Here is a 22,607-nt window from a genome sequence, read left to right as displayed (position 1 = left end):
CTGCCTCGCGAGGCGATCAGCTCAGCTGTTTCATCACGTGTGCGGTTGAGTTTTCGTGAGTTTTTCGCCTCGCGAGGCCGCGAGGAAAATATCTGTCGTGTTTGATATTTGAGATTTCACCTCGCGAGGCGAAATTCTCACAAAAACTTGAGGAAACAGCTCATCAGCCTCACAAACCCGAGTTGAAATAAAGTTACTTGTTCAGCTGATTGCCTCGCGATGTCTCGCAAGGCAGTTTGCTCAGCTCGAGTGTGCGGCAAGCTTTATATTACACAAACTCCGTTCTCGATTACTCATTGATCGATGTCGTCTATTAGACTGTAAACTGTAAGGCTGCGTAAGGGCAACTGTAAGGGCTATCGTTATATCAAAGCATTAGGAAGTATATCAAAAAGTGAGCAGAAATTCCAGGCAGGAATTGGAACGCGAAAATAGTCTTGCCACCGTTGGGTTCTACTGCCTTTGGTCTGTATACAGCAGCTATAAGAACGTTTACGTCCAAAATGTCCCCTTTTCCAAGTGGCACGTGAAATGCTTATTTCATTAATACTAAAAAGTGAAGGTGGATTGACCGTTCAAAGGTGATAAAGAACTCCATTTCTACGTGTAGGGTTACAGACACCCTTATGATCAGTAACCCATGACATGGGCTTACTGACACCATACATTCAAGCAACAAAATGAAACCAGTTCAAACCTCCTGACCAGTTAGTTAGAACTCGAATCAAACCGAGCGCCAATAAATGACAGAATGTTTGCCTGAGCAAGTCGCAAAGCGGAATTACAGTATTTCAGTCGATTAAACGCCCCCGGCGTTTATTTAGAACTTGGCCTCAGGGACCTGGCATTTATTTGAAACCGGCGTTTAATCGGGGTCCGGCGTTTATTAAGGAAGTAAAATTTTCATCATTTTTAGGTTGATTTATTATTTCACATTCTTTGAGACCCCTTTCGCAGTTTCTCAAGGCGGGACGATTTCTCCCTTGGACCCGACCTGACAGACCTGAGAAAACCTCAGTCATAACAACAGGAACGTGAACATTACTATATATTTTCAAGTTTGTTTTGTTGTACAGCATACATCGCAGTTAATGTTACGCCAGACTTGTTTGTTAAGCATTTGTTAAAATAACAAGAGCAGTATGCCGTACAGTACGTGTCATAGCAGTGCTTTTCTAGTGAATAACTTGTTGGCCCGACGCAAATAAACGCTGGTACCTCGAACAAACGCCCCCGGCGTTTATTTAAAAATTAGCAGTTTTGACCCGGCGTGTAAACGAGGCCGGCGTTTAATCGGGGTCCGGAGAAAATACGGTAATTTTTTCGCGGCGCTCACTCCGACCCAAGCCATGCCTCGTCAAAATTGACAGAGGGGGGAAAGGGACAGAGTGAACGAACGGACTGGGACTGGCAGATCGGACTGGCACAAAGACTGGCACTGGTACTACAAGAGAAATCAGCAGAAAGAAAAGAAAACAAACATGGCCGAAGGGAGGGAGCAGTTCATCTCCCGGAGAGTTCTAAACAAAATGAGCGTTTCAAAACACTCATCTGTCAATCCAAACTCATGATGAGGAACTGGAAGATCGTGCGATTTGCTCAGAAGATAACGTTTGCTGCTAGTCGCATTGCTGGCGTTACTGTGGTTCGGTTTTTATTCTGGTGCTGCACTGTGTTCGTCATCATATGGATCGCTGTTTTAATGTACGCGAGCTTTTACTATGCCTATATGCCAACTGTGAGCCATGTAAGGCCGGTATTTCTGCTTTTCAAGTAAGTTTTAGTCCTTTTCTTTTCGATCTTTGGGTTTAGCTTTGTTCTTTCAACGTTGATGGCATGCAAGTCGTCTTGATCTTCTTCCTTTTACGCACGAATCATTTGTTAATCTGTGTTTTGCAGTTCGGATTGCGAGAATTCTCGGCAAAAGGCACTCTGTTCTTTTCCTGAGGCTAATCTGTCTTTGAGCACTGGTGAACGCGTAAGTATTATAGATCATAAAACCTTTTTATTTTGTTTATTTTATCGATGCTTTTTTTCTCTAGTTCAGCGCGTGACTTGGCAATGATGTTCGTTCAGGGCGTGAAATTTAAGTCAACATGTTGCGACATGTTACTCATATGTAAGAAAAACATTTTAAAGGTAGTTGCTGTGCCAAAATTGTTTTAGTTTTGACAGCAGCAAATAGAGGGTTAATTTTACTCGATATGCGCCAATCTTGCCAAACATACAAATGCAATCACTTCGCAGCTAACAGCTGAATACACTTTTGACACTATGACACCTTGCATCTGTCAATCAGCAACGTAGATATTTATAGAGTGGATTTACAATTATCCGTTTTTCTTAAATTTATAGTAAGATTTAGATACAGCTGTTTGTGACAATAACTCGACTTACGATAATTTTTTTGTCAAATCCTGGAAAAACGTGTGCTTACAAACTCGGGTAAGAAAAATTGCCAAAGTGATGTCATGAAATATGTTCGATTATAGACTTCCTTTGGGCACCAAAAAACCACAATAATTGTAACCTTTGTTCAGTTTTCGCACCCGCATGTAGGCTGCCACTAGTCTAAACAGCTGATGTCAATTCAAGGTTCATTCCAACATGATATATCCTTGAAGCCAAACACATGTTCTCTGGTTGTGGAAAACATTACCTTCACAGAAAAAAGGAGCCAATAATTTGAGTGACTACCACAAAAGAGGAGTCAATGCTTGGCTGATTTCTTTTGGTTATGGTAAAGCAGACGAGAATGCAGACCAAAGCCATGCAACTAACGTAGCATAATTTCTTTGTTGTCTGTTTTAGCATTGATAAAAGGTTTCGAAATCAGCCAAGCATCGACTCCACAGTCAAGCTTCAACTGTACAATTGCCTGTTCCAAAGTTCATAAAAGGACTGGGCCCTAGTTTAGACATTGTTCCCCATCACCAGAAAGATCACATAAACATTTTAGTAAGTTTACCAAGTTTGGTTATGCATAGTAACCAGGATTATGACCTATCAACCGTTGTCCAAATTCCATATGAATGTCTCTAATTCTGAGATGGCATCCCGCAGCTCCATGAAAAGCCTCAATTTTTCCATTTTTTGAAAGCCTTTTTCATGGTTACAATGTAACGACAGAACCTCAAACTTGGTAAACTGGTGATTTATTGATTGATTAATTACTATTAATTAATCAAGGGTGTTTTAAAAAGTTGGCTGTATGCATAAAGTGGATAAAGCAGTGTAGAAAAGTAATGTAATCTAGTGGAATTTAAAAAATTTCCCTCTCTGTTCATTTGTTTCGCATGTAAATTCAGTTACATGGTCACATTATTACGTAGTTGTATCAATGTCAATTTGGAGTTTAGGCTCATGGACTGTGTTCATTATAACTGGGATTTTATCATACCAGGGTTTATGGTGTTTAAATTTTTACTGCAACTTCAGTTGAACTGAACAATTTTGTTGATTACTCCAGGACTTTGTGTTTAAGGGGTTCATTATATCTGGGTTCCACTGTAACCATTCCTCTCATATGTTTACTATTTTGTAATTCTCTATACCTCAGTCTCATCACCTACATGTAGCAATGTAGTGGTACTGTTGTTGCCGAAAGAAGTTGCATCTAAATAATATTGGTAACAGTGTTAATCGGGTTATATATTGTTGATTATTTTTGTAGATACTGATGAGAGGGCAACGGTACAGAGTTTTTCTGGATCTTGAAATGCCCCACTCTCCTGTCAATGAAAGGCTAGGTTGGTATCACTGGTTGACTATTTGATGTCATTATGAAATTCTTGAGCATTCCAGAATAAATTAAAAATCAGATATTTGATGATAAAAACGAGGGTGGGGAACCCAGCAAATGTGAGACTTTGCAAGATGGTGAGACTAGGTTTTTTAATTCATGAGCCTGAGACTTTCTTAGCCTTGAACAAGAAATTGAGATTCTAAAAGAGATTTGGTAAGAAAATCGATCCTGCGAGACCTATGAAATTGAGTAAAATTTTGTGAAATGCATATTTTTTCTAGAATCATTTGCTGCCACCTAAGTCCCTAAAAAAGAAATTGTGTAAGCAAAAATGGAATCTCGGCATCTATTTTTCTTAGCAGCCAGCCCCGTGCAGTTTGTTAATAAACTTAATACAGTTTACTAAACTAAGCAGTTTTCATTTGAGTGTCGTAAAACGAAAACCAAAGAAATTGTAAAAATACACTGTAGTTATATGTTGAAAATGCAATTATCTACTAATTATTCTAAAGGTTTTCTCATCTTCTCATAGGAATGTTTATGGTAAAGGTGACCTTCAGGTCAGATTCTGGGAAGATTTTGGCAAGTTCTGAAAGATCGGTATGTACAGTCTACACATAAAATTATTTTTTTCAGAGTTTGCTGAAGTGTGTACAGTCAACTCCCTTTATTGCGGACACCCTAGGGACCACAAGTTAGCGTCCTTCATTAAGCGAGAGTCCGTAATGGCGGAAATTTACTCCAGTTAAACGTCTGTAATTTATTTTCACCGGGGATTTAGTTGCTGTCCATATTATCGGGGTGTCCGTAATAGCGAGGTGACCACAAGGCGAGAGTTGACTGTAGTTTGACTGTTTTGGAGTATAACACTTATTCAAAGGATAACCAGTATGAACTGAAACCATTATAACACACTGGTGGTATTCAATTTTCATGAGACCACTCTGAAAGTGTTGCTAATTAACAAGTGATTACATGGGACTGGATTACTTGCTTCCTTTTACGTGAAACTAGTCTGAACAATAATAAATTTATTATTTCAAGACGTAAGCCCAGTTTCAATTCTGTTTGTGTCTCCGTGGTTTCCCGCTCTGAAAGGTTTTGTTGTAAGCCATTCAATTCAGTTTACATGAGCTCCCAGAATGAATGAGACTGGCATTCAACTGTATTCAACTTTATTAGGTGTCTTTTAAAAAATTACATTTACAATTTCTTGGCGCTGCAGGTAGCAAAGCTAATCTAGGCGGGCCAGGATGACAAAAAGGAAGAATAAATTTATTTGCTAATTAAGAAGGCAGACTGAGCTATAATATCAAAGATACAAGAATAAGGAAAGGTTTTTGGGAGGACTAAAATAATGAAGAACTTTTTTGAGCTTCTTTAAAGGCAACACAGGAGCAGTATGCAACTATGTCGTTTAAGTATGTAGTCAATTTGATTCACCAGAAGTCATATTGTGAGAGACTTAGAAAAATATGTGAGGTTGTTACGCGGGGCTTGAAATGTTGGCAAATCGAGAAAGGTTTAGTGTCATTCGTTAGACGAATATTACCTAGAGCACATGCTTAAAAAAACGGTGCCTACTTTTGCTACTGGGCATACCTTCTGCGCATCTGGAGATATTCAGGTGTCCTATGGGTGGTGCTTACTTTAATATACTTGTGCGGTTTAAAACTAAGAGGAGAAAGTAGAATTCAGCAAGTGCTCTCGGTATCCAAAATGAAAACTGGGGGTAACCATGTATTTTTCAGAGATAATAAAGCTTGAATTTGGAAAAAAAAAAAAAGCCATTCATTGCTTTGTATTTTACGGCTTTTTAAAATAATTGTTGCTTAATCACCTCTAAAAAATGGATGGTTACTTGAAAATTCTTTTTGGACTTCAATAGCCCTTGCTAAGATCTGCTTTTCTTGCATAGTCATAAACGGCGCAAAAATACTTCGATATTAGTAAGCACCGTCCTTAAGAACGAGAAAGGTTCATGTTGTTGGCGACCTAACTTCTGGTGAATTGAATCGTCTGGGCTTATAGACTTGACTCAGGTCGTGTATATTGGACATGGATGACAAAGAACTGCCTTGATCAATGTGTAAACAAAATAACAGTAAATAAATTCATTTCCCCAGCTACAGTTATTCAAGAGGTATATAGGGAATATTGAGGAAATTATTTGCATTAAAGGGGAAGTATCATGGGGTTTTTGACCTCTTTTGTTAAAAATTGCAAAAATAAGACCTTCACTTTGCTACAAAATGATTCTAGAACAACGAGAGGAGAGAAATCAACTCAATTCTTGACAGGAACAACTTGTACTCTGTTCTGACGCATTTTGGAAACAAAAATGCGAAAACTTGAAAAACATTAACCTAATATTTTTCAAGTTTCAATCCATTCCGACCTACTCTGTCTCTGGCCAGAGGCACTAATCAACGGTTGTATTGCTCTGGGGTGATAATTTACAACAAAACAAGACAATTATTTTGTTGTTTCTGTTGTCAGACAAACATTTTTGGGTTTTGAAATGACATCAAATTTTCGTGAAACTTCCCCTTTAACATTTGGGCTTGTTGTCTTCAGGGAATGCTCCACTATCAGTCCACCCTCTTGCAGTCTTTGACCACAGTGTTCTACTCCTTGCCTATGGTGCTGGGTATCTCTGAGGAAAAACAAATGGTGCAGATAAACTTATTTGAAGAATACATGGAGGACTCTGTAAGTAGTATGTTTTAAAGATAGGAAAAAAAGGCTTTACATTAGTATCATGCCGGATTTTTTACAATAATATTTTACTATACTACTGTGAAGGAGGTTTGGAAAAGTGATCTTAATTATCATAAACTTTGGTGAACTTTTGCTTTGAATTTCCCTAAGAATTACTAACGGTTTGAGAAGCTATGTCAAACACGCGACGAAAGTATATAATAATAATAATAATAATAATAATAATAATAATAATAATAATAATAATAATAATAATAATAATAATAATAATAATAATAATAATAATAATAATAATAATAATCGTTATTTGTGCTTTTTTTCAATGTACATGGTTGATTCTTACAATCTTGTAGTGGTAATAAATAGAATTAAATTAATTATTAGTTAAAATAATGTGCAAGCAAGGAAGCTAAATGAACCATTTGGTTATCTTGTTAGCTCCCTGGCTAATTTAGGTTCTAGATAGCAGGCAAAAAAGAAAAAAAAATGAAAAAGCAAAAGGAAGGAAGAACTTATTAATTATAAAATGTTAACTTATGTTACGAGGTCACACTTACGTTACAGTAATGTATTACATCAAAAGATCATTGGGACGATCACTGGTTTAAGGCTACACTGTAGGTCCATCTCTGGATAATCGTGTTGTTTTGTGAGATGAGAATCGTGCCTGGGGTTTTAAATAAATAGGTACTGGTAACATAATGCTGACCATGCCCCTATCATGGAGTAGCATCCAGCCAAATGCATGGCTACCTCTTGTTTTGTTTTTTGGATCACCATAATCCTTTATAAGGTCTGCTTTTTCTGCATAGTCATGTTCCGTGCAAACTCTCTCTAGATTAGGAGGCACTATCCTTAAATAGTAATTTGTAACTAGCCAAGTAGGTGTCCTAGGTATTTCTCCACTGCATGACTTTTTCCCTTTGCAGTATCATCCAGCCGTTGGAGCTCATGTGGTTGTACTTGCCAAACAAATTGAAATCTACTCTGCTGCCCTAAGAATTGAAGCTCATTTTGTAGGACTCAGGTTAGTTTCTGTCAACTTGTGTTGCACCTAGAGAATGATCATTTAATTTTTACTAATTAACACATAATTAACAATGTAATTATTTCGTTTGTTAATCATTTTATGATAATGATAAGTTTATTGAAAGGGATAGGTTTATCAGCCAATTTCTTTCCCCTTCCTCGATCGCGGGTTCGCGCTCTTGGTGATTCGGATCTCCCTACGTGAATCTAATGAGAAAAAATGATTGCTGCAGTCTGTCCTTGGACTGGCGTGATCTGGGAAACAACCTAAACTCACAATCTTTTTTATATGAGTAGGGGTATGTTCTAGAAAGGCCTAGTTCGATTCAAATATGTGGGATAAACATTGCAAATACTGCACTGCAGTGGGAGTTGTCTCGAGCTGTATTTAGTTCTTGAATAGTAAAACTATACCAAGTGCGTGTCCGTTCTACTCGTCAGGTACATTATGAAAAATTGGCCTGTGACCTCGGCCCTGGTCTGGATCACCATCAACTTCTTGATAATCAGCTCCGTCTTCTTCTTCGCGTACAGCGCCTTCTCCCCCGAACAATCCTTTGAGGAAGACGAGCACGCGCAGCCAACAGACCTGGACACCGTGACCGCTGAACAACAGCGGGCAATTGCGAGACGACGCGCGGGTCAAGGGGCGTCTGGAACAGAGAATCTTGACACCTCAACAAGGCAGCCTAGCACTGGTAGGTTGGCGTCCAGAACGCTGGACGCATCACGTGACCACGTGCACAGCCAATCGAATGGAGGAATGATGCGATGTGCCTCCTTTCCTTCCTGTAGGTGGGATGTGTCTTTTAAAGACGCTGCAGCATCGGCTTCTTGTCACTCATCCCGCTCCCTCCTTAAACATGGTCCTCGTTATTATAGCAACGATCATTTGGCTGGCTGCCGGGGCTGCTCGTGTCCTGATGGCGTTGTTAGTGGGGCTGGCGAGCTTGGTAGGGAGCCTTTGGGCTTCCAGGATCTCCCCACTTCTGCACGCTCCAGAATAGACAGGGATCCCTACTACGTCTTGAGTTTCCGCGGAGGAAGAGTGTGGAGGAGCAGAAGACGACCTTATGCCGACGGACACGACGGCAGTGAGGGTGATGATGAGTTCCCTGTGATGAGATCTGGTAGTGAGCGTGGTAGCCCTGTGGCGAAGCCGGGCGTCCTTAGGTCGAGATTCTCTTGGAAGAGAGTGCCAGAGGAAGGGCACTTGTCTAGTGGTAGCTCAACAGAATGCGTTCACACGCGAGCGGTGAATCGGCGACGTAGAAGAGTAAAAACATTTCCCTTTCGTAAGAGTTCCGATTCAGATGACGCATATGGAAATGCACGGGATTGTGATTACAGATGTCACCATAGCCACGAGTGCGTGGAGTGTAATGAGGTCCCCTTGAACGCACCCCTGAAGAGCCGTGTCCCTGATGGTGCCGCGTCCTCGTCTGAGCACCTGCACCACTGGGCCCCAGGTACCTTAAGCACCGTGGATAGTGGCCCTATCACGTCTGAGCGAAGCTGCAACCGAACGATGAGTGAGAGCGATCATAGTGCCACGAGCAACAAACGATCTGTCAGTAAGACGAGAGCAAGGTTTGGACTGTCCATTAAAAAGATCCTCTCTAAAAAAGAGGAAAAGTCTTCCTGAATTACGGGCATTATGGGTGACTTAATTTATGAGCGAGTGCTTTGAAAGCGTTCTTATTTTTCTTCATTTGTGACCGTTAAAAGTGGCTATCCTCTTTAAAAGAGGGGATAAGTCTTGGGTACTTTTCGTTTAAAAGACGTCGAAAGTTATTTATGAGCCTTGAAACTATTCTCTTATCTCAAATATGAGAATGAGTGATTTTACTGTTAATTTTTAGAAACAAATGAAAGAATCTTCAGCCCGTTGTGTGTTGGTGAACTGTAGGGTTGTACTCACGAACTATAACGTTTAATTTAATTAAGAGAAAAAGTAAGAAAGAACAAGATTCAACACCAATTGAAGAGGTGTGGCCACTTCTAATTAATTTCGGCGGAGTATCAACAATACAATCAATATTCGAGGATTATCTCCCTTTTTTCTAGTTTCAGGTGTGAGAACAAATTTAAACGTTCTTCAGGGATGACTTGTCGTTGACTCAAGCATCTTCTGAGGATAAATTTACCTCAGAATTTCATAAACCCCAAATGATGAATCTAGTTGCAAACAACAGTGAATTAAATTTATTTAACGTTAACGTGAAAATTTTACGTTGAAGAAACATTTAAGAGTGTTTAGATAGAATTATTTTGCGATGAAAAGATTTTGTGGGGTTGCTGGTAAAAAGCATTCCAGCATAAGTTGAGTGATTGCTATTCAAACGTCATTCGTTCTTCTCATTTGTGAGAAATTAATTTTAAGTTATGAGAAAGGAGAACAGTGAAACAGAATTAATTTATTTTAGAATTTTAAGTTTCATTTTTACTGGCTTTTTACTTTTTTTATCTCTAGTATTAGGGCCTTGACAGACGGGAGAAAAAGTTGTCGACAACTATGTGTAATCGGCAACAAAAAAGAGTCGACAACTTTTAGTACTCGACAGAGCTTTTCCACACACTAAAGGCCAAAATGATGATAACTTTGTTTTTGCCTGTGAGAGTTTGGTAACTAGTGCTCCTGCGCATGTCAAACCGCTGACAACGAACACTGAAGATGGCGTAGATGCCCGTAGTTGTCGACAACTACCTCACAGACTAGGTAAAACGAGTTATTCAAAGTTATCGGCAATAAAACTGCCCCATTTGTTATCGACAACTAGCGTAGTTATCTTTTTTGAAAAAAGAAAACTGATTTGTTGTCAGTAACTATTTTTTTGGCAGTTAAATGTCGATGGCGTGGTTCACGCACTGCCTTTTTTATTATCGGCAATTTTTATGATCTACAGCAAAATAGTTGTCGCGACAACTATTTTGCTGTAACAATTTGTCTAGTCTGCCAAGGCCCTTGGAGCATATTGCATGCTTCTGTTTTATTGGTGTAGACTAACAGTGTAACTTTTAAAAGACATTTTAGGCTTTTTGTTGATTTCTGGTGCAATGAACAAATTCTAAAGTAAACTTCATGAATTGCAGTGGAACTCTGTGAATAAAATGATCGAACAAGAAAGTGAAATGGAAAAGAAAGAGTCCGTAATAACTTATTAATTGACAAACAGGTCCCGCTCATTGTATTTATATGTTTAATGTTTATTGGGTTCTTTTTTATATTTTAACATATCGCCTAAGAAAATGGTGAAGTGTAAATATGAAATGCCAGTTTGAATGATTTTTGTTCGGAAGAAATTTAGTGGTGAACAATAAAAACAATTACGAAATACTGTTTCATGACTCAAGTGTCCTTCAACCCTAATAATCGCTCTGGCCAGGCGAATGCTGTTTGTGCGGTTAAAATCTGTGCTGAGGCCATTCGGAATTGGATGAACAAAGATAAATTACTGATGAATGATTATAGAACAGTGTTGCTTTTATGGTGGCTCTATACCATTTCTTCAGTTTTCGCTGGTAGTGATATATATTTTTCTTGGTGTTCTGGTTCTTTCACATTGTAAAAAATATCTAGGTTCAAACATAGTTTCGAGTACCTAAGTCCTTATGCTTTGCTAAAAACGCCATTACAACCGGTAAATTCCGTTTCCATGGCAACCAGCGGATGATACATCTGCTGATTCCTTCACACCTACCTAGTTTCAATACGGGTTTGTCCGAATTTCACGCGGTAAAATTTCCCTATTTTTTGTGTAAACGAAAAGCAACTCCAAAGCATCTCGTAAAGTCTAGACAAATTCTCTTCATACGTTTGGCCAATTTCTGTAAGTTTCGTTTTTGCCATTTATTGCAGTTGTCCATGTATAATTATCCCTAAGATTTCTTGTAGTACAAATACCAGCTAAATCCTAACATTGAGCCAATTTTTAGAAAAATTCACCGTGGAAAACTCGTTAAAATGGCCTTACTTTTCTGCCAAAAACTGGCCTTGTTTCGCGCGCCAGCATAATGAAAGTTCACGTATCAGTTAGAAAACTGCGCGCGCTCGTGCCATTTTAGTACCCAATCGCCCCGCGCCTAATAACTGCATAAAGTCAACAACTTTCCAGAGTTAGCATTAATAATATATAATAATTGGTAATGCTGGAAATAGCCCCGAAGTCTCCTGTTAGAAATCTCGGGGTGAGGGTTGACTCTAACTTGTCTTGACTGATCACATCACCAAGACATGGCCTTCTGCTGGTAGATGCAATCTTCGATCTAGCATCACTGGAGGATAAATTCTTCCATTGGACAAACTTCCGCTGACTTTTTATGAGAAGTATTTTATCTGTAAGTCGTTTTAAGAATACAGTGAAGTCTTCCTTGTTTAAAGGGCCCTAGTCAGCCACACCTTTGTTTTTGTTTATATGCGAGAGTTTGGCTATTATACTTTATTCGGAGCATGTCGAAATGAACGAAATCACTGTGGAACTACTAAAGATAATGAAGCATACTTTCAGGAACTCAACTGACAGTAAAGCAATAAGATTTCGCTTCACCATGCAATATCAATAATTTTGATGGCATCAAATATGGCGGAGGCTGACTAGGGTCCTTTAAGGAGGCTCGCGGCAGTTTTTTTGGACTTAGGGTCGAAGTTTTGGAACTGCAATCTCGCATACAAGATAAACTTCGATCTCCTTTATACTACATCATCATTTCAACATATGATCAAAGTTAATTTTCTCATCGGTTTCCAAGCAACAGCTATTACCATAACAACGGAAGCGCATAGCCTCTCATTTTAAACATTGTCGATTATCTCGAAATCTAGTCTGACACTTTATGACGAAACTTTAGGGATTTAAACTATTCAATCTAGACAACTTGCAGGCGAAATAAGAAAAACATCTGTAAGAGCGTTTTCAAGTGAATAATGAATCAATTTTTATGGGGTGATTTTGTTTATTCCCGCATTTTTCCCCAATATCTCTGGCAAAATAAAATTGACACTTTGTCTTTTCTGTTAAAGGGTCTTTCCTCATAGCAAAACATTCTAAATGTATGTATAATGAGCTTCTTGGGTGTCTCCGATTTTAAGATATTTATGTTTAAATACAGTGAAAATAAAGCGCAGATGAATAAAAAAGTTCCTACTTTGCATAAATCGAGATATCTTTAAAATGCCCCACAGATTTTTCTGTTAAATTACAAGCGGTAAGAATTCTTTTCGATATCCACGTAAGTGACCGCTTCGCCAATCAAATCTCTAGACTTCCATTACACCATGACAATAGCAATTTACAATTACTTCCACAACGATTTGAAAACGTTTGTTCGATTTTCCATTACCTTTCAAGGAAGAAAAACACCGAATTCTTGAAAAAAACTGAAACGAACGGCATTGACGAACAAAGCAAGTTTTAATGTTTTGAAAAACTGTTAATTAATATGCTACATTGGAGAGCTTCGTAATAATTATAATAGCCAGACCGCCAGCAATTCTTACCGAGGCAGTATAAAATTACTGAGAAAGATCCAAAACCAAGATATTAGTGAGCACAATTAAAAAAAAGCAAAATTTGCCTTTCCTTGATGGGATAACTCTTTTGCCTTATCGGTATCGATGTTTGGAACCTCGCATATTCCGAACAACGCAGCTTAATAGATAAAATTGGACAGAACCCGTCAATTTTTATGAGCTAGATCGGGTCTGGAGGGACTCAAAAACATTTCTAACACTCCATCTGGATACAGCTGACATCCACCATGACTGACAATCGCCAAAAATCGTTCTTTTATGTGTCGTAAAATCTGTCCAGAACAGTTTCTTGAAGATCTTTTCTCTCGAAACATCTCGGCATTCGTCTGGCCAATTCCAGGTGCTTCAATGAATGTGTTGAAGTTCAAAATTTTTGTCAAGGCAACTGCCTCTATACTGGCCACGAGCCCGAATAAAGAGCACCTAAAAGTTGATGGTAAACGAAAAACCCTTCGAAATGATAATAATTTCTCGTGTTTCCGGGATATGAAAAGGCTCTTATCAGCCTGACTATCGCTCAATGCCCACAATTAAATAATTGGTGTTTCATGATCAATCCTCTGAAAATGCCGCAGTTTCAGGTTTATCTTCAATTTATCGAAGTTTTCAGTGTTTCCGGCTGACGCACTGGCGATCTTTGGAATCAGTAGTGTTCTGATTTCCATGTTTCTGGCATTTATTTAAGGCAGAACTCAAATAGTTATTTTTTTCATCATGCCGAATACACCTGTAAAAATTAAAATATTCAGAAAAGAGGTTTTAAAGTTTACTGGAAACAAAGAACTACGGCTGCGAACGAACCGTTTCCTGTCGCACCAAGGACTTTAAACAATCGCCAAAAAGCGCTTTGTTCGTCCTTTTTACGAACTTGTGCGTCATTATGTTTCTCCAGCAAATCAAAACGACGGAAGCTTGCAACTCTGTCAGCGAAGTTTAGTGTGTCGCTTACGTCAAGAAAAAAGAACAAAAAGCGAGTTTTTCAATAAACTGTGAACTGAGAAAATTACAGAAATTCATCATTGCGCGCAAAGCGGCAAGTGATGATCATGTACAGCAGGGTATCATTCGTCCTTTCCGCTGCTACATTTGTCACCGTCTTCACGCTGTTTTTCCTTATAATTTGTACCTACAAATTAATACGAAAGTGCATTAAGGACAGAAATCCCGAAGCGGAGAGTGCGGATCATGCAACTTCTAAAGTCACAGGAGACAGCGAATTTAACAGTTCCGTGCGCGTCAACGATGATGGAAAGGGAAGCACTAACGAAGGTTTTATGGTGGAAATCCCCCCTGAGTATACCGCGGAAATGGCCGAAACTTTCCCAAACGCTGAGCAGCCGAATGAAGAACCACCGGTGATCGAGCCGCCGGGCAAGGAGTTGCCAAATACGAATTTTAACAGCAGCCAAACAGAAAAGGAAATGGTTGAAATTGGCAACACGCGTTTCACCAGTGACGGATCCATGAACACTCGGTTTTAGCAGGCGGTGTAATTGAAGATGTTTGATGCGTTTGTCTAATACTCATACCGACAATTCTCACCTGGATTTTTTGAATCTCGAAAGAAGTATTGAACGGTACTCCATGAAAGGGAAAACCCAAACACTGTTGTTTGTATTTTATTTCTTACCAGTAGCTGTCATTAAAATTCCTTTGAATTTGGTCTGATTCGTTTTTAAGGAGGATGCGCGAAAAACTGATATATTTGTATGTAATGTAGAACATTTTCTTCGAGTACAAAAAATGTAAATTGCCAAGCAGATGGCGGAATAAATAAATAAATAAATAAACAAATAAAAAAAAAACGCATCCGTGTTTTTGTTATAATTGACGAACCACCAAATTATATAAACTATCGTGAAAATTATGCATTGGCCTACAGCACAAGTTTTCCATCCTCTATGTGGTGGACTGTTCTTTTTAGTTTAAATGCCTTGACTCTGTCGGTTCTTCTCAAGGCGACGTTTTGGCTGACTAAAATGAAATACAAATACATATCCAACTACGCATATACCTTTATATATATGAAACAAAAGGGAATGGTTAGAATTATGACCTTTTCCAAATAAAGAGAAGAAACAAGACCAATTTTTACTTCGCTTAAGTTTTTATTAATGTATATGAACTGAACCCGTGATTCACAACACTTTTCATGTACTCGTATTTTCATGATAACCTACTAATGTTCTACAAACACTTCACAACAAAGGATAATTCATATCTACAATAAATTAACAGATGATCACCATCAAATATAAACATTACTTTTTAACGCACAAATTCGTATGGAACAGCTTACCGGCTGATCCAAGGAAATCAAAATCATATGGAACATTTCAAAAATTTACTTCTATAATTATATATTCAAAACCAATTACTTTTAGTTGGTATTTGAAACAATTGTATAATAATTTTGCTATGTATTACATCCCCGGTAATCTGGATGCCCACCACTGTACTGTATAAAGTAATTACGGGGGGAAATCTTTACAAAAGCTCAACTGAGGTTGTTCAAGATTTCCTCGCCTGATATAATAATTGAGCTTTGTGAAAACCTTTAATTAAATGCACTAAGTAAAGGGCCCGGCAAAATAAACAATTATGAAAGTTCAAGGAATACGAACGGAAAAATCATTTACGGCGTCGATGTTGTATGTCTCTTGGTGTTCCTGCGAAACAAAGTATCATAATGTTTCGGTTCTTATCACAAGGCTGTTGTCGAATGTAACAAGACATAAATGTGGTTTTAATTTCGAAAATTACGTAGACTGCTGCGCAAGCCTACCACACCAGATATGCTTGAAATCTTACGTTGCGTTCGATTGACCGTATAGGTGGTTTGCAACGCCGTTGGTGGACAAAACAAAAGAAAATTTGAGAATGATGTCTTATTCAGTAATGACACAGGCAAACTCGGATAAAGAAATTTCGAGTGCTCCTATCAGGAGTCGAACTTAAGACCTTCCAATTACTAGTTTCTTTTTCCAAGTTTCACCAGGCTTAAAATATTACATCGCATTTCCTTTTAAAAGAAAATTTGTTCACAAACTTTGCATAAAAATGGCAGGTAACTCCCAGAGGAGAAAAGCCTCATTGTTCTGTCCACCAACATGGCCGCCAATGCCATGACGTCACATGAAAACCATCAATTCCGGAATAAGAATTAGCGGAATAGCTACAAACTTTTGCTGACACATAATAATTTAAGGGCGATTTTGTACTCCAGTAACTCCACAAACCTCTTATGATGGACTTGTTATAATCATTTTATGTATTTCTATTCAGGAATAGGGTCAGTCGAACTCACCCTTAATTTCTACTGACATAACAAATGTGAGAGTTTTCAGTTCACCTACTTTAAATTACACACACGGTATCCCGATTACAAATGAAAAAATAAAGACGCTCATATACTTCTGATAAATGCCACTCGAAATCAGACGAGCCGGACAGGTTTAAGGAGTAATTTGATTCCAAGGGTGAGGCCTTTGTTTGCTAGCCATGGTTTAGGTGTGCGTCATCTGTGTTTCAAATTAATATCGCGGAACCTCCCCGTATGAAATTTGATTGAGTAACTCAGGTCTCTCCCGACATATCATTTCATCCGAATTGCTGACAAATTTGTTTAAACCAACCTGAACAAATCCCGACAAAACTCAAACAAAGTTTCAAGCTATACGACATATATACATCTATGCTACTGAAATAATCCATGGAAGGTCGCTGGCGTGACACCCTCGACAACAGCTCGCCCCAGCTCCTTGAATTCTTTCGCGTCCAGAACTACCAGAGAGGTGGTCTGGTCGCTGGGGTTAATGACGCATGACAGCACGACACCGTCATCTTCTTCCTTCCCATCTGGCGCTTTTACAAATACCGGCTCAGAAGCAAAACCGCCCGACTCCTCCCACGTAAAAAATTCCTTGGTCTGCACATTCAACTTGACAAGGCTTTCAAGCAACGTCTGACGGAATCCTACACCATACACAAACCTGGCAGAGTAAACGCAAACGATTCATACTATTTTAGTGACGATTGAAAAAATATTCGATTAGTTTTTACTGTCACGTTTCCAGGAGTCGCTCATTGAAGCCGGGAGCAGCGCGCTCACATAAGGGACCTTCAGATCAGACTAAGAGTATGAGATTGAGTACGAGCACGACTTTCAAACTTTCAAATCAGTGAGATAAAGGGACCCTAGTGTGACACTGAGCGGTTATCTAAACCAAGCAAACTACAATCTTGGACAGATCAAATGAAAAATTAAGACCACCCCTCCCCCCCATTTCAATGATGGAAAAATGGCGCGTTTTGCTTTACGCGCGAATTCATCATTGAATTTGGGGGGAGGGGGGGGGGGGGGTTAATTTTTCATTTTAATCTGTCCAAGATTGTAGATCAGGGCCCGGTTGTTCGAAAGCTGATTAACGCTAATCCACGATTAAAAGTTGACCGAGGTTTTCACCTCGCTGGTAAAAAACGTTTTTAAAAGCTAATTTGAAGCGAAAGTTAAAGAAAAGTCAAAACTCCGGAGCAAAAATCTTTTGGAAGAATCTTTATTGATTAGCAATTAAACTTGAATCAAAGCTTTCACGTTCACCCAGGATAAGCTTCATGGGACTTACTAGTACTCAATCTCGTGCTCGTAGTCAAATCTGCCGGAAGTGCCTATTGAAAAACTTCACAGACAGTTTCAGTGCGCGCTGTCGACATGAAAACTACCTCCTCCCATTTTGTAGCTGCTGAAGCAAAGGAACTGTTTTACGCAAACTGTTGATACCTGCAACTGAGTTGTACATTTTTGTTTTATTGTGTGAGCGTGCTTTTACTTCAAGTTTTTTTTTTAATCGCGTATTAAATAAAATGTTCAATTGGAGAAAAGAAAATACAATAGTAAAGCGGGACGCGGGTAAAATTGTGAGGCTAATTCGCCCTGTCGCCAACAGGGTCACGCACTTGAACCGCTCATGGCCGGGCCACCATATTAAAGTACGGGTAAAAAAAAAAAAAAAAAAAAAAAAAAAAAAAATTAATAATAATAATAATAATAATAATAATAATAATAATAATAATAATAATAATAATAATAATAATAATAATAATAATAATAATAATAATAATATATACCGATAACAAATGAGGTATATATGAGGTAATGAGAATTAAGGATATGATCACCCATTGATCCATCTTGATATTTTGATAACTCAGTCTCCCAAGCACTTTTACAAGAAAAGTATAGGGACAAGATAGGAGAGTTTCTTCTTTGATGTCAGGGGTTAAATACGGTGGCCCACAAGTGTCACGGCAAAAACAATTTCACCACGGCAAAATGGTTTTGCCGTGGCGAAATTGTTTTTGCCGTGACAAAAATGATTTTGCCGTGGTGGAATTGTTTTTGCCGTGACACTTGTGGGCCACCGTAGTTAAAGGTTAAATGGGAGCAATGAAAACAATGACTGACAACAATCTTTTCAGATATGAGCCTCACAAGGTAAGTCAACGAGGTTTGATTATTTTAATAGCTTAAAAAACCCCGCCATTTTGAAACTGGGATCAGATTAAACAATTTTCGACCGTTCCGGCAACCAATCAGCTCTCACGATTCAATCTTTTAGAGCCATGCACTTAACAGAAACCAACACAAATAATTCTCACACCTATAAGGTTTGCCGTTGTGCTCATCGTAGTTGATTCTTGGTAAATCCATTCCTTCGTACAGCAATGTGTAATCCCGTCCGTCTCCTCCCTTGTGAAGACGCTTCTCCACGGCCACATCCTCCAGTTCTTCCAATGGAAGCTCATAACGGCGCACATCCGGGACATCAAACTTACTCTTATCTGGCGGGGAGCGCAAGTTATGCAGGTACAATTGCTTCACAACTGCGTTGTCACGGTAACAACAAGCGTCGAGATGAATTTTGCCGTCTTTCTCAAAGGCGTTGATGTGGTGGAAGACGAAGAATGGATCAGCTGTGAACACGCCAACACGTTTGCCGTCTTTTCTGTCGACGACATGAAATCTGGTGAGCTGGTTTTCATCCCAGTAAAGCCATTGTTCAACACTGGACGCAAAGAACCTATGACTGAGAACTTGCAAAATATCCAGCATGAGGGGGACTTCCGTGAGAACAATATAATTATCAGTCAGGCAGAAACTGTGAAAATACCCAATGCCACTTGTGGGTGGTATAGTAGAAAGCACCTGACCACCCTCCAGAGCAGTCTCGCCAACCTCTCCCGAGGAGGGTGGTATGTGGATAATTCTGTAAGTCGAGTACCGGCCATGCGTCACGGAGACGTTGATAACTGCCCCGTCCCGGGTCTGGTGCGGGTGAGCTGTAGCGCTGTTGATCGTAACGTCACCTGATGGAAAACAAAAAGCACCAAAGGCTCCAATAATCATCATCATGTTAAAAATTGGGAACCCTCAGGATCTCGAAATGACCCCGGCCACAAAGAATGTACAGCCTTTACTAGGTCATCGGCAAATGTTTGGACCATACTCTTAAGGCCTTCAGTGATGTGACATGCAAGTTATGTAACCCACAGATCATGTTTAGCCCGGGGCTCCAGTAGTCCAGTCCTGAACCCAGTTGTTCAAAGTCCGATTAAGCTAATCCTGGATTAACCTGAACTTTGATTCGAGTTTAATTACCAACTAATAAAGATTTTTCGAAAAGATTTTTGTCCTTCAGTTTTTACTTAGCCTTTTCTTCGCCAAAGCTTAAAATTTGCTATCAAAGACATTTTTAACGAGCGAAATGAAAACCTCGGTTAAAGCGCCCCTGGGACGAAAATTTCATTTTCCAGCTTTTTGCATTTTCGTGTAGAATATGACCTTCTTACTCATGTTACCAAATTTCAATCCTTTACTCCAATCGCCGTAAAGGATTGAAATTTGGTAACATGAGCAAGAAGGTCATACTCTACACGAAAATGCAAAAAGATGGAAAATGAAATTTTCGTCCCAGGGGCACTTTAACTTTAATCGGAGATTAAACGGCTTTCGAACAACCGGGCCCAGGCCTCTCCGCTCTCTGTCACGTGACAGATAGCGGAGGGGCCAGGAGGGCTCCAAAGGCTACCTTCTTTTTGGGCGCCTGGGGCCCCGAACGTTTTGCCATGGAACCCAGACAATAATGCTGATTCAAGCTGAGAAGCTTAATGTTGTAGTTTCAAGGGGGTTATCAAGGTTGTGCTTGCTTTTTTATCATGGTTACCTGGAAACTCTTTAGTGATATCCACCTTCTTTAATGTGTCCAGCGTTTTGGGATCGATCTCAAATATGAAGTTAGTTTCGGTCGTTGCGTACATCTTATCTTTCATTGTAAACACGTTAACAAGTGTGTTATCAAGGGGCAGTTCTTCTCTCCAGAAGCGTGAGAAAAAACGTTGGAAGATATTCTGGCACGGGTCTGGGGGAATGAATGTGCCGAATTCTAGATGAGACTGGATTCCGTGCTCCAAAGAGTCTGCATAACTCTGGCTCCGTATGAATTTGTTACAGTAGGTCACGTTGCCGTCTTTTATGTGAAAGCGGTGCAAAAGCCCTTGGCCATCAAACCAGTGATTAAATGAGGTGTCACCACATTCAAATCTACCAGGTCCATTCCTTATCAGGGTTCCGGTCAGCCAAGAAGGCAGGTTACCTCTGATCTCAGCGTTGATTGGTTCAGGTCGTTCATTAACTGTTTGGAACAGGCAGGAATATTGGTCTTGTTCATCAGTCATGACTGTGATGTGGCAGAATACAAACATAAGAAACAATAAGTCGTCATTATTCATTTGAAAAGAAATGTGAACTAGCATGACATAAACCCTCCTTCCCTCCCTCCTTCCACCATCCATCCATCCACCCACCCATCCATCCGTCCGTCCGTTAGTTCATTCGCCTTGCTCACGGGATGACTGATGTGGTTTCAATAGTTCGGTGATGTTGCGACCTTACCCTATATGAATTTGAGCCGCCATTTTCGTAAAAGATTGTGACAGGTTGTTTCTGTTTATGCATAACCCGGCAGGTAACCAGATGGCTCTTGTTATTTTACATGGAATTTATATGAAATCTTGAGAACAGAAAGACGAGACGTGGCAAGACTGAAACCTCTCTTGTTTATCAGGGTAGCGTGGTGCGCGAACTAATAACAATAAAATATTAGAAACAACAGACGAGATGACAACAAATTCAGTGACCTGTCTCATTCATTCATTTAACAGATCTTGTTGGCTCACGGATAAGCCTTTAAGATTATTTAAGAAATAAGAAATAGCCTTTAAGAAATATTATTGCGATCGACAATCAGGAGAACGCATACTATTCACGTCGTTTCAAAGCAAGCCTGCGGGTTTTATGATGTCCCGCGGGTATCTATCGTGATGCCATGCGATTTCAGGGTTTGGGGCCATTTTGTTGTGGCCGACACACTTGGCCTCGATCTCACACAACAAGCCTCGCATTAACGTGCCATTTCTTCCAAGAAAACAATACAAAACCATCCTCGACGAAAAAACACCGATCGAACGCACCTACCGAATCTTGTTATTCTTGGTTTTCAGATGACGTCATAAAAAAACTGAAACTCATAACTAAACACCATTTTGGGTTTTTATCTTCATCACATATAAGAAAATCTAAATTTCCATCGGCTCGCTTGTTTTCAGCCGGATAGCATTCTTTGTTTTGAAGATAGAGCAGTTTGAATTTTAGATTTTTGCGCAGTGCGTGACAGAAGGATTGCTGCTCTAAACATGTCACGTACATGAAAACATCGATTCGCCTCGTGTTTTTTTAGGTCTGATCAGCTAACACGTAATAGAAGCGTTAATGTCAATGTGTGAAAGTTCAGCAGAGAGAAGAAAGGCTTTGAAATAGCCAAGGTAAACTCCAGATGTTTTTGCTGGTTTCCGGCCGCCATGTTGGTGCCCATCAGACGGGGCACCAACATGGCGTCCCATACTAAACTCTGTAATTTTCCGTGGTACATTTTCTCGAATAACTCGATTAGGAGATATCGCACAGCCCTGTGGCTTTCACACGTTGTTTATGTATCACTCTTCTACAACATATCAATTTCTTGACTTTATCTATCGAATGGCTGAGGATTTTATTTTTTCACTTGCGTGACGATGTGTGAGGTGAAAACCACCCATTACTAGTTTTGTTTCTTGTCCGCTGCTGTGTGACTCGTTGATATCGAACGTGGATGTGACAATCAGGATTAGCATATTACTTGTTTATTTTAAGATCTATTCCTTGGGTGAAAACCTTTTGATGGTAAAAGTTTAGTGGAAAACTGATCGTTTACAGACAACTTGACAATCGGCGAAACGTGAAAAGTAGAGTAAATATATTTAAACTGTAGAACGCGCGTTCAGCCTCATGTTCCACGGAGGCAAGAAGAGGATGTTTATGTAACTACAGTATATGGCTCTATATGGACCACAGGTATCCTAAGCTGTATGAGCGTTAAAATAAAGACCTTTGTTTTGACCTTTGTAATTTGAGTGTCACGATGAGTGTTACGCAATGGCGTAAATTATAAGGGTTTGTATGGGAATTTACGAACGTGCTTTGGAATC

General features: G+C 39.4%; 2 protein-coding genes across 3 annotated transcripts in view; one reads left to right on the top strand and one right to left on the bottom strand.

The window, feature by feature from the left end:
* The first annotated feature begins 1,452 nt into the window (after positions 1–1,452).
* LOC146487397 (uncharacterized) lies at positions 1,453–10,835 on the top strand. The gene is made up of 7 exons (XM_085087595.1): positions 1,453–1,773; positions 1,900–1,978; positions 3,674–3,749; positions 4,278–4,345; positions 6,323–6,457; positions 7,396–7,493; positions 7,937–10,835. The coding sequence occupies exons 1-7, from the start codon at positions 1,568–1,570 to the stop codon at positions 9,138–9,140; spliced, it is 1,866 nt and encodes a 621-aa protein (XP_084943721.1). The 5' UTR covers positions 1,453–1,567; the 3' UTR covers positions 9,141–10,835.
* A 4,278-nt stretch (positions 10,836–15,113) lies between these two features.
* The window catches only part of LOC146487396 (carotenoid-cleaving dioxygenase, mitochondrial-like), a 9,019-nt gene continuing 1,525 nt past the window's right edge, over positions 15,114–22,607 (bottom strand). For both annotated transcript variants that reach the window (XM_085088020.1, XM_085088013.1), the window contains exons 2-4: positions 20,249–20,761; positions 18,686–19,391; positions 15,114–17,017 (exon numbers count right to left, since the gene is read on the bottom strand). In XM_085088020.1, coding sequence (XP_084944146.1) covers positions 16,723–17,017; positions 18,686–19,391; positions 20,249–20,759 — 1,512 coding nt within the window. In that variant the 5' untranslated portion in view covers positions 20,760–20,761 and the 3' untranslated portion in view covers positions 15,114–16,722. The remainder of the gene's footprint in view (positions 17,018–18,685; positions 19,392–20,248; positions 20,762–22,607) is intronic.

The sequence above is a fragment of the Pavona decussata genome, unplaced genomic scaffold (genome assembly GCF_977016875.1).
Source record: "Pavona decussata unplaced genomic scaffold, jaPavDecu1.1 SCAFFOLD_16, whole genome shotgun sequence".
NCBI lineage: Eukaryota > Metazoa > Cnidaria > Anthozoa > Scleractinia > Agariciidae > Pavona > Pavona decussata.
Note: the sequence above shows the minus strand (reverse complement) of the source record. Positions and strands in the feature narration are given on the sequence as shown.

What these genes read in the sequence shown, in the direction of transcription:
- LOC146487397 (XM_085087595.1), top strand. Translation starts at nt 1,568, where the DNA reads ATGATGAGGAACTGGAAGATCGTGCGATTTGCTCAGAAGATAACGTTT. An exon ending in CCGGTATTTCTGCTTTTCAA is followed by an intron (nt 1,774 to 1,899) that starts GTAAGTTTTAGT and finishes TGTGTTTTGCAG; the next exon opens with TTCGGATTGCGAGAATTCTC. An exon ending in AAGAATACATGGAGGACTCT is followed by an intron (nt 6,458 to 7,395) that starts GTAAGTAGTATG and finishes TTCCCTTTGCAG; the next exon opens with TATCATCCAGCCGTTGGAGC.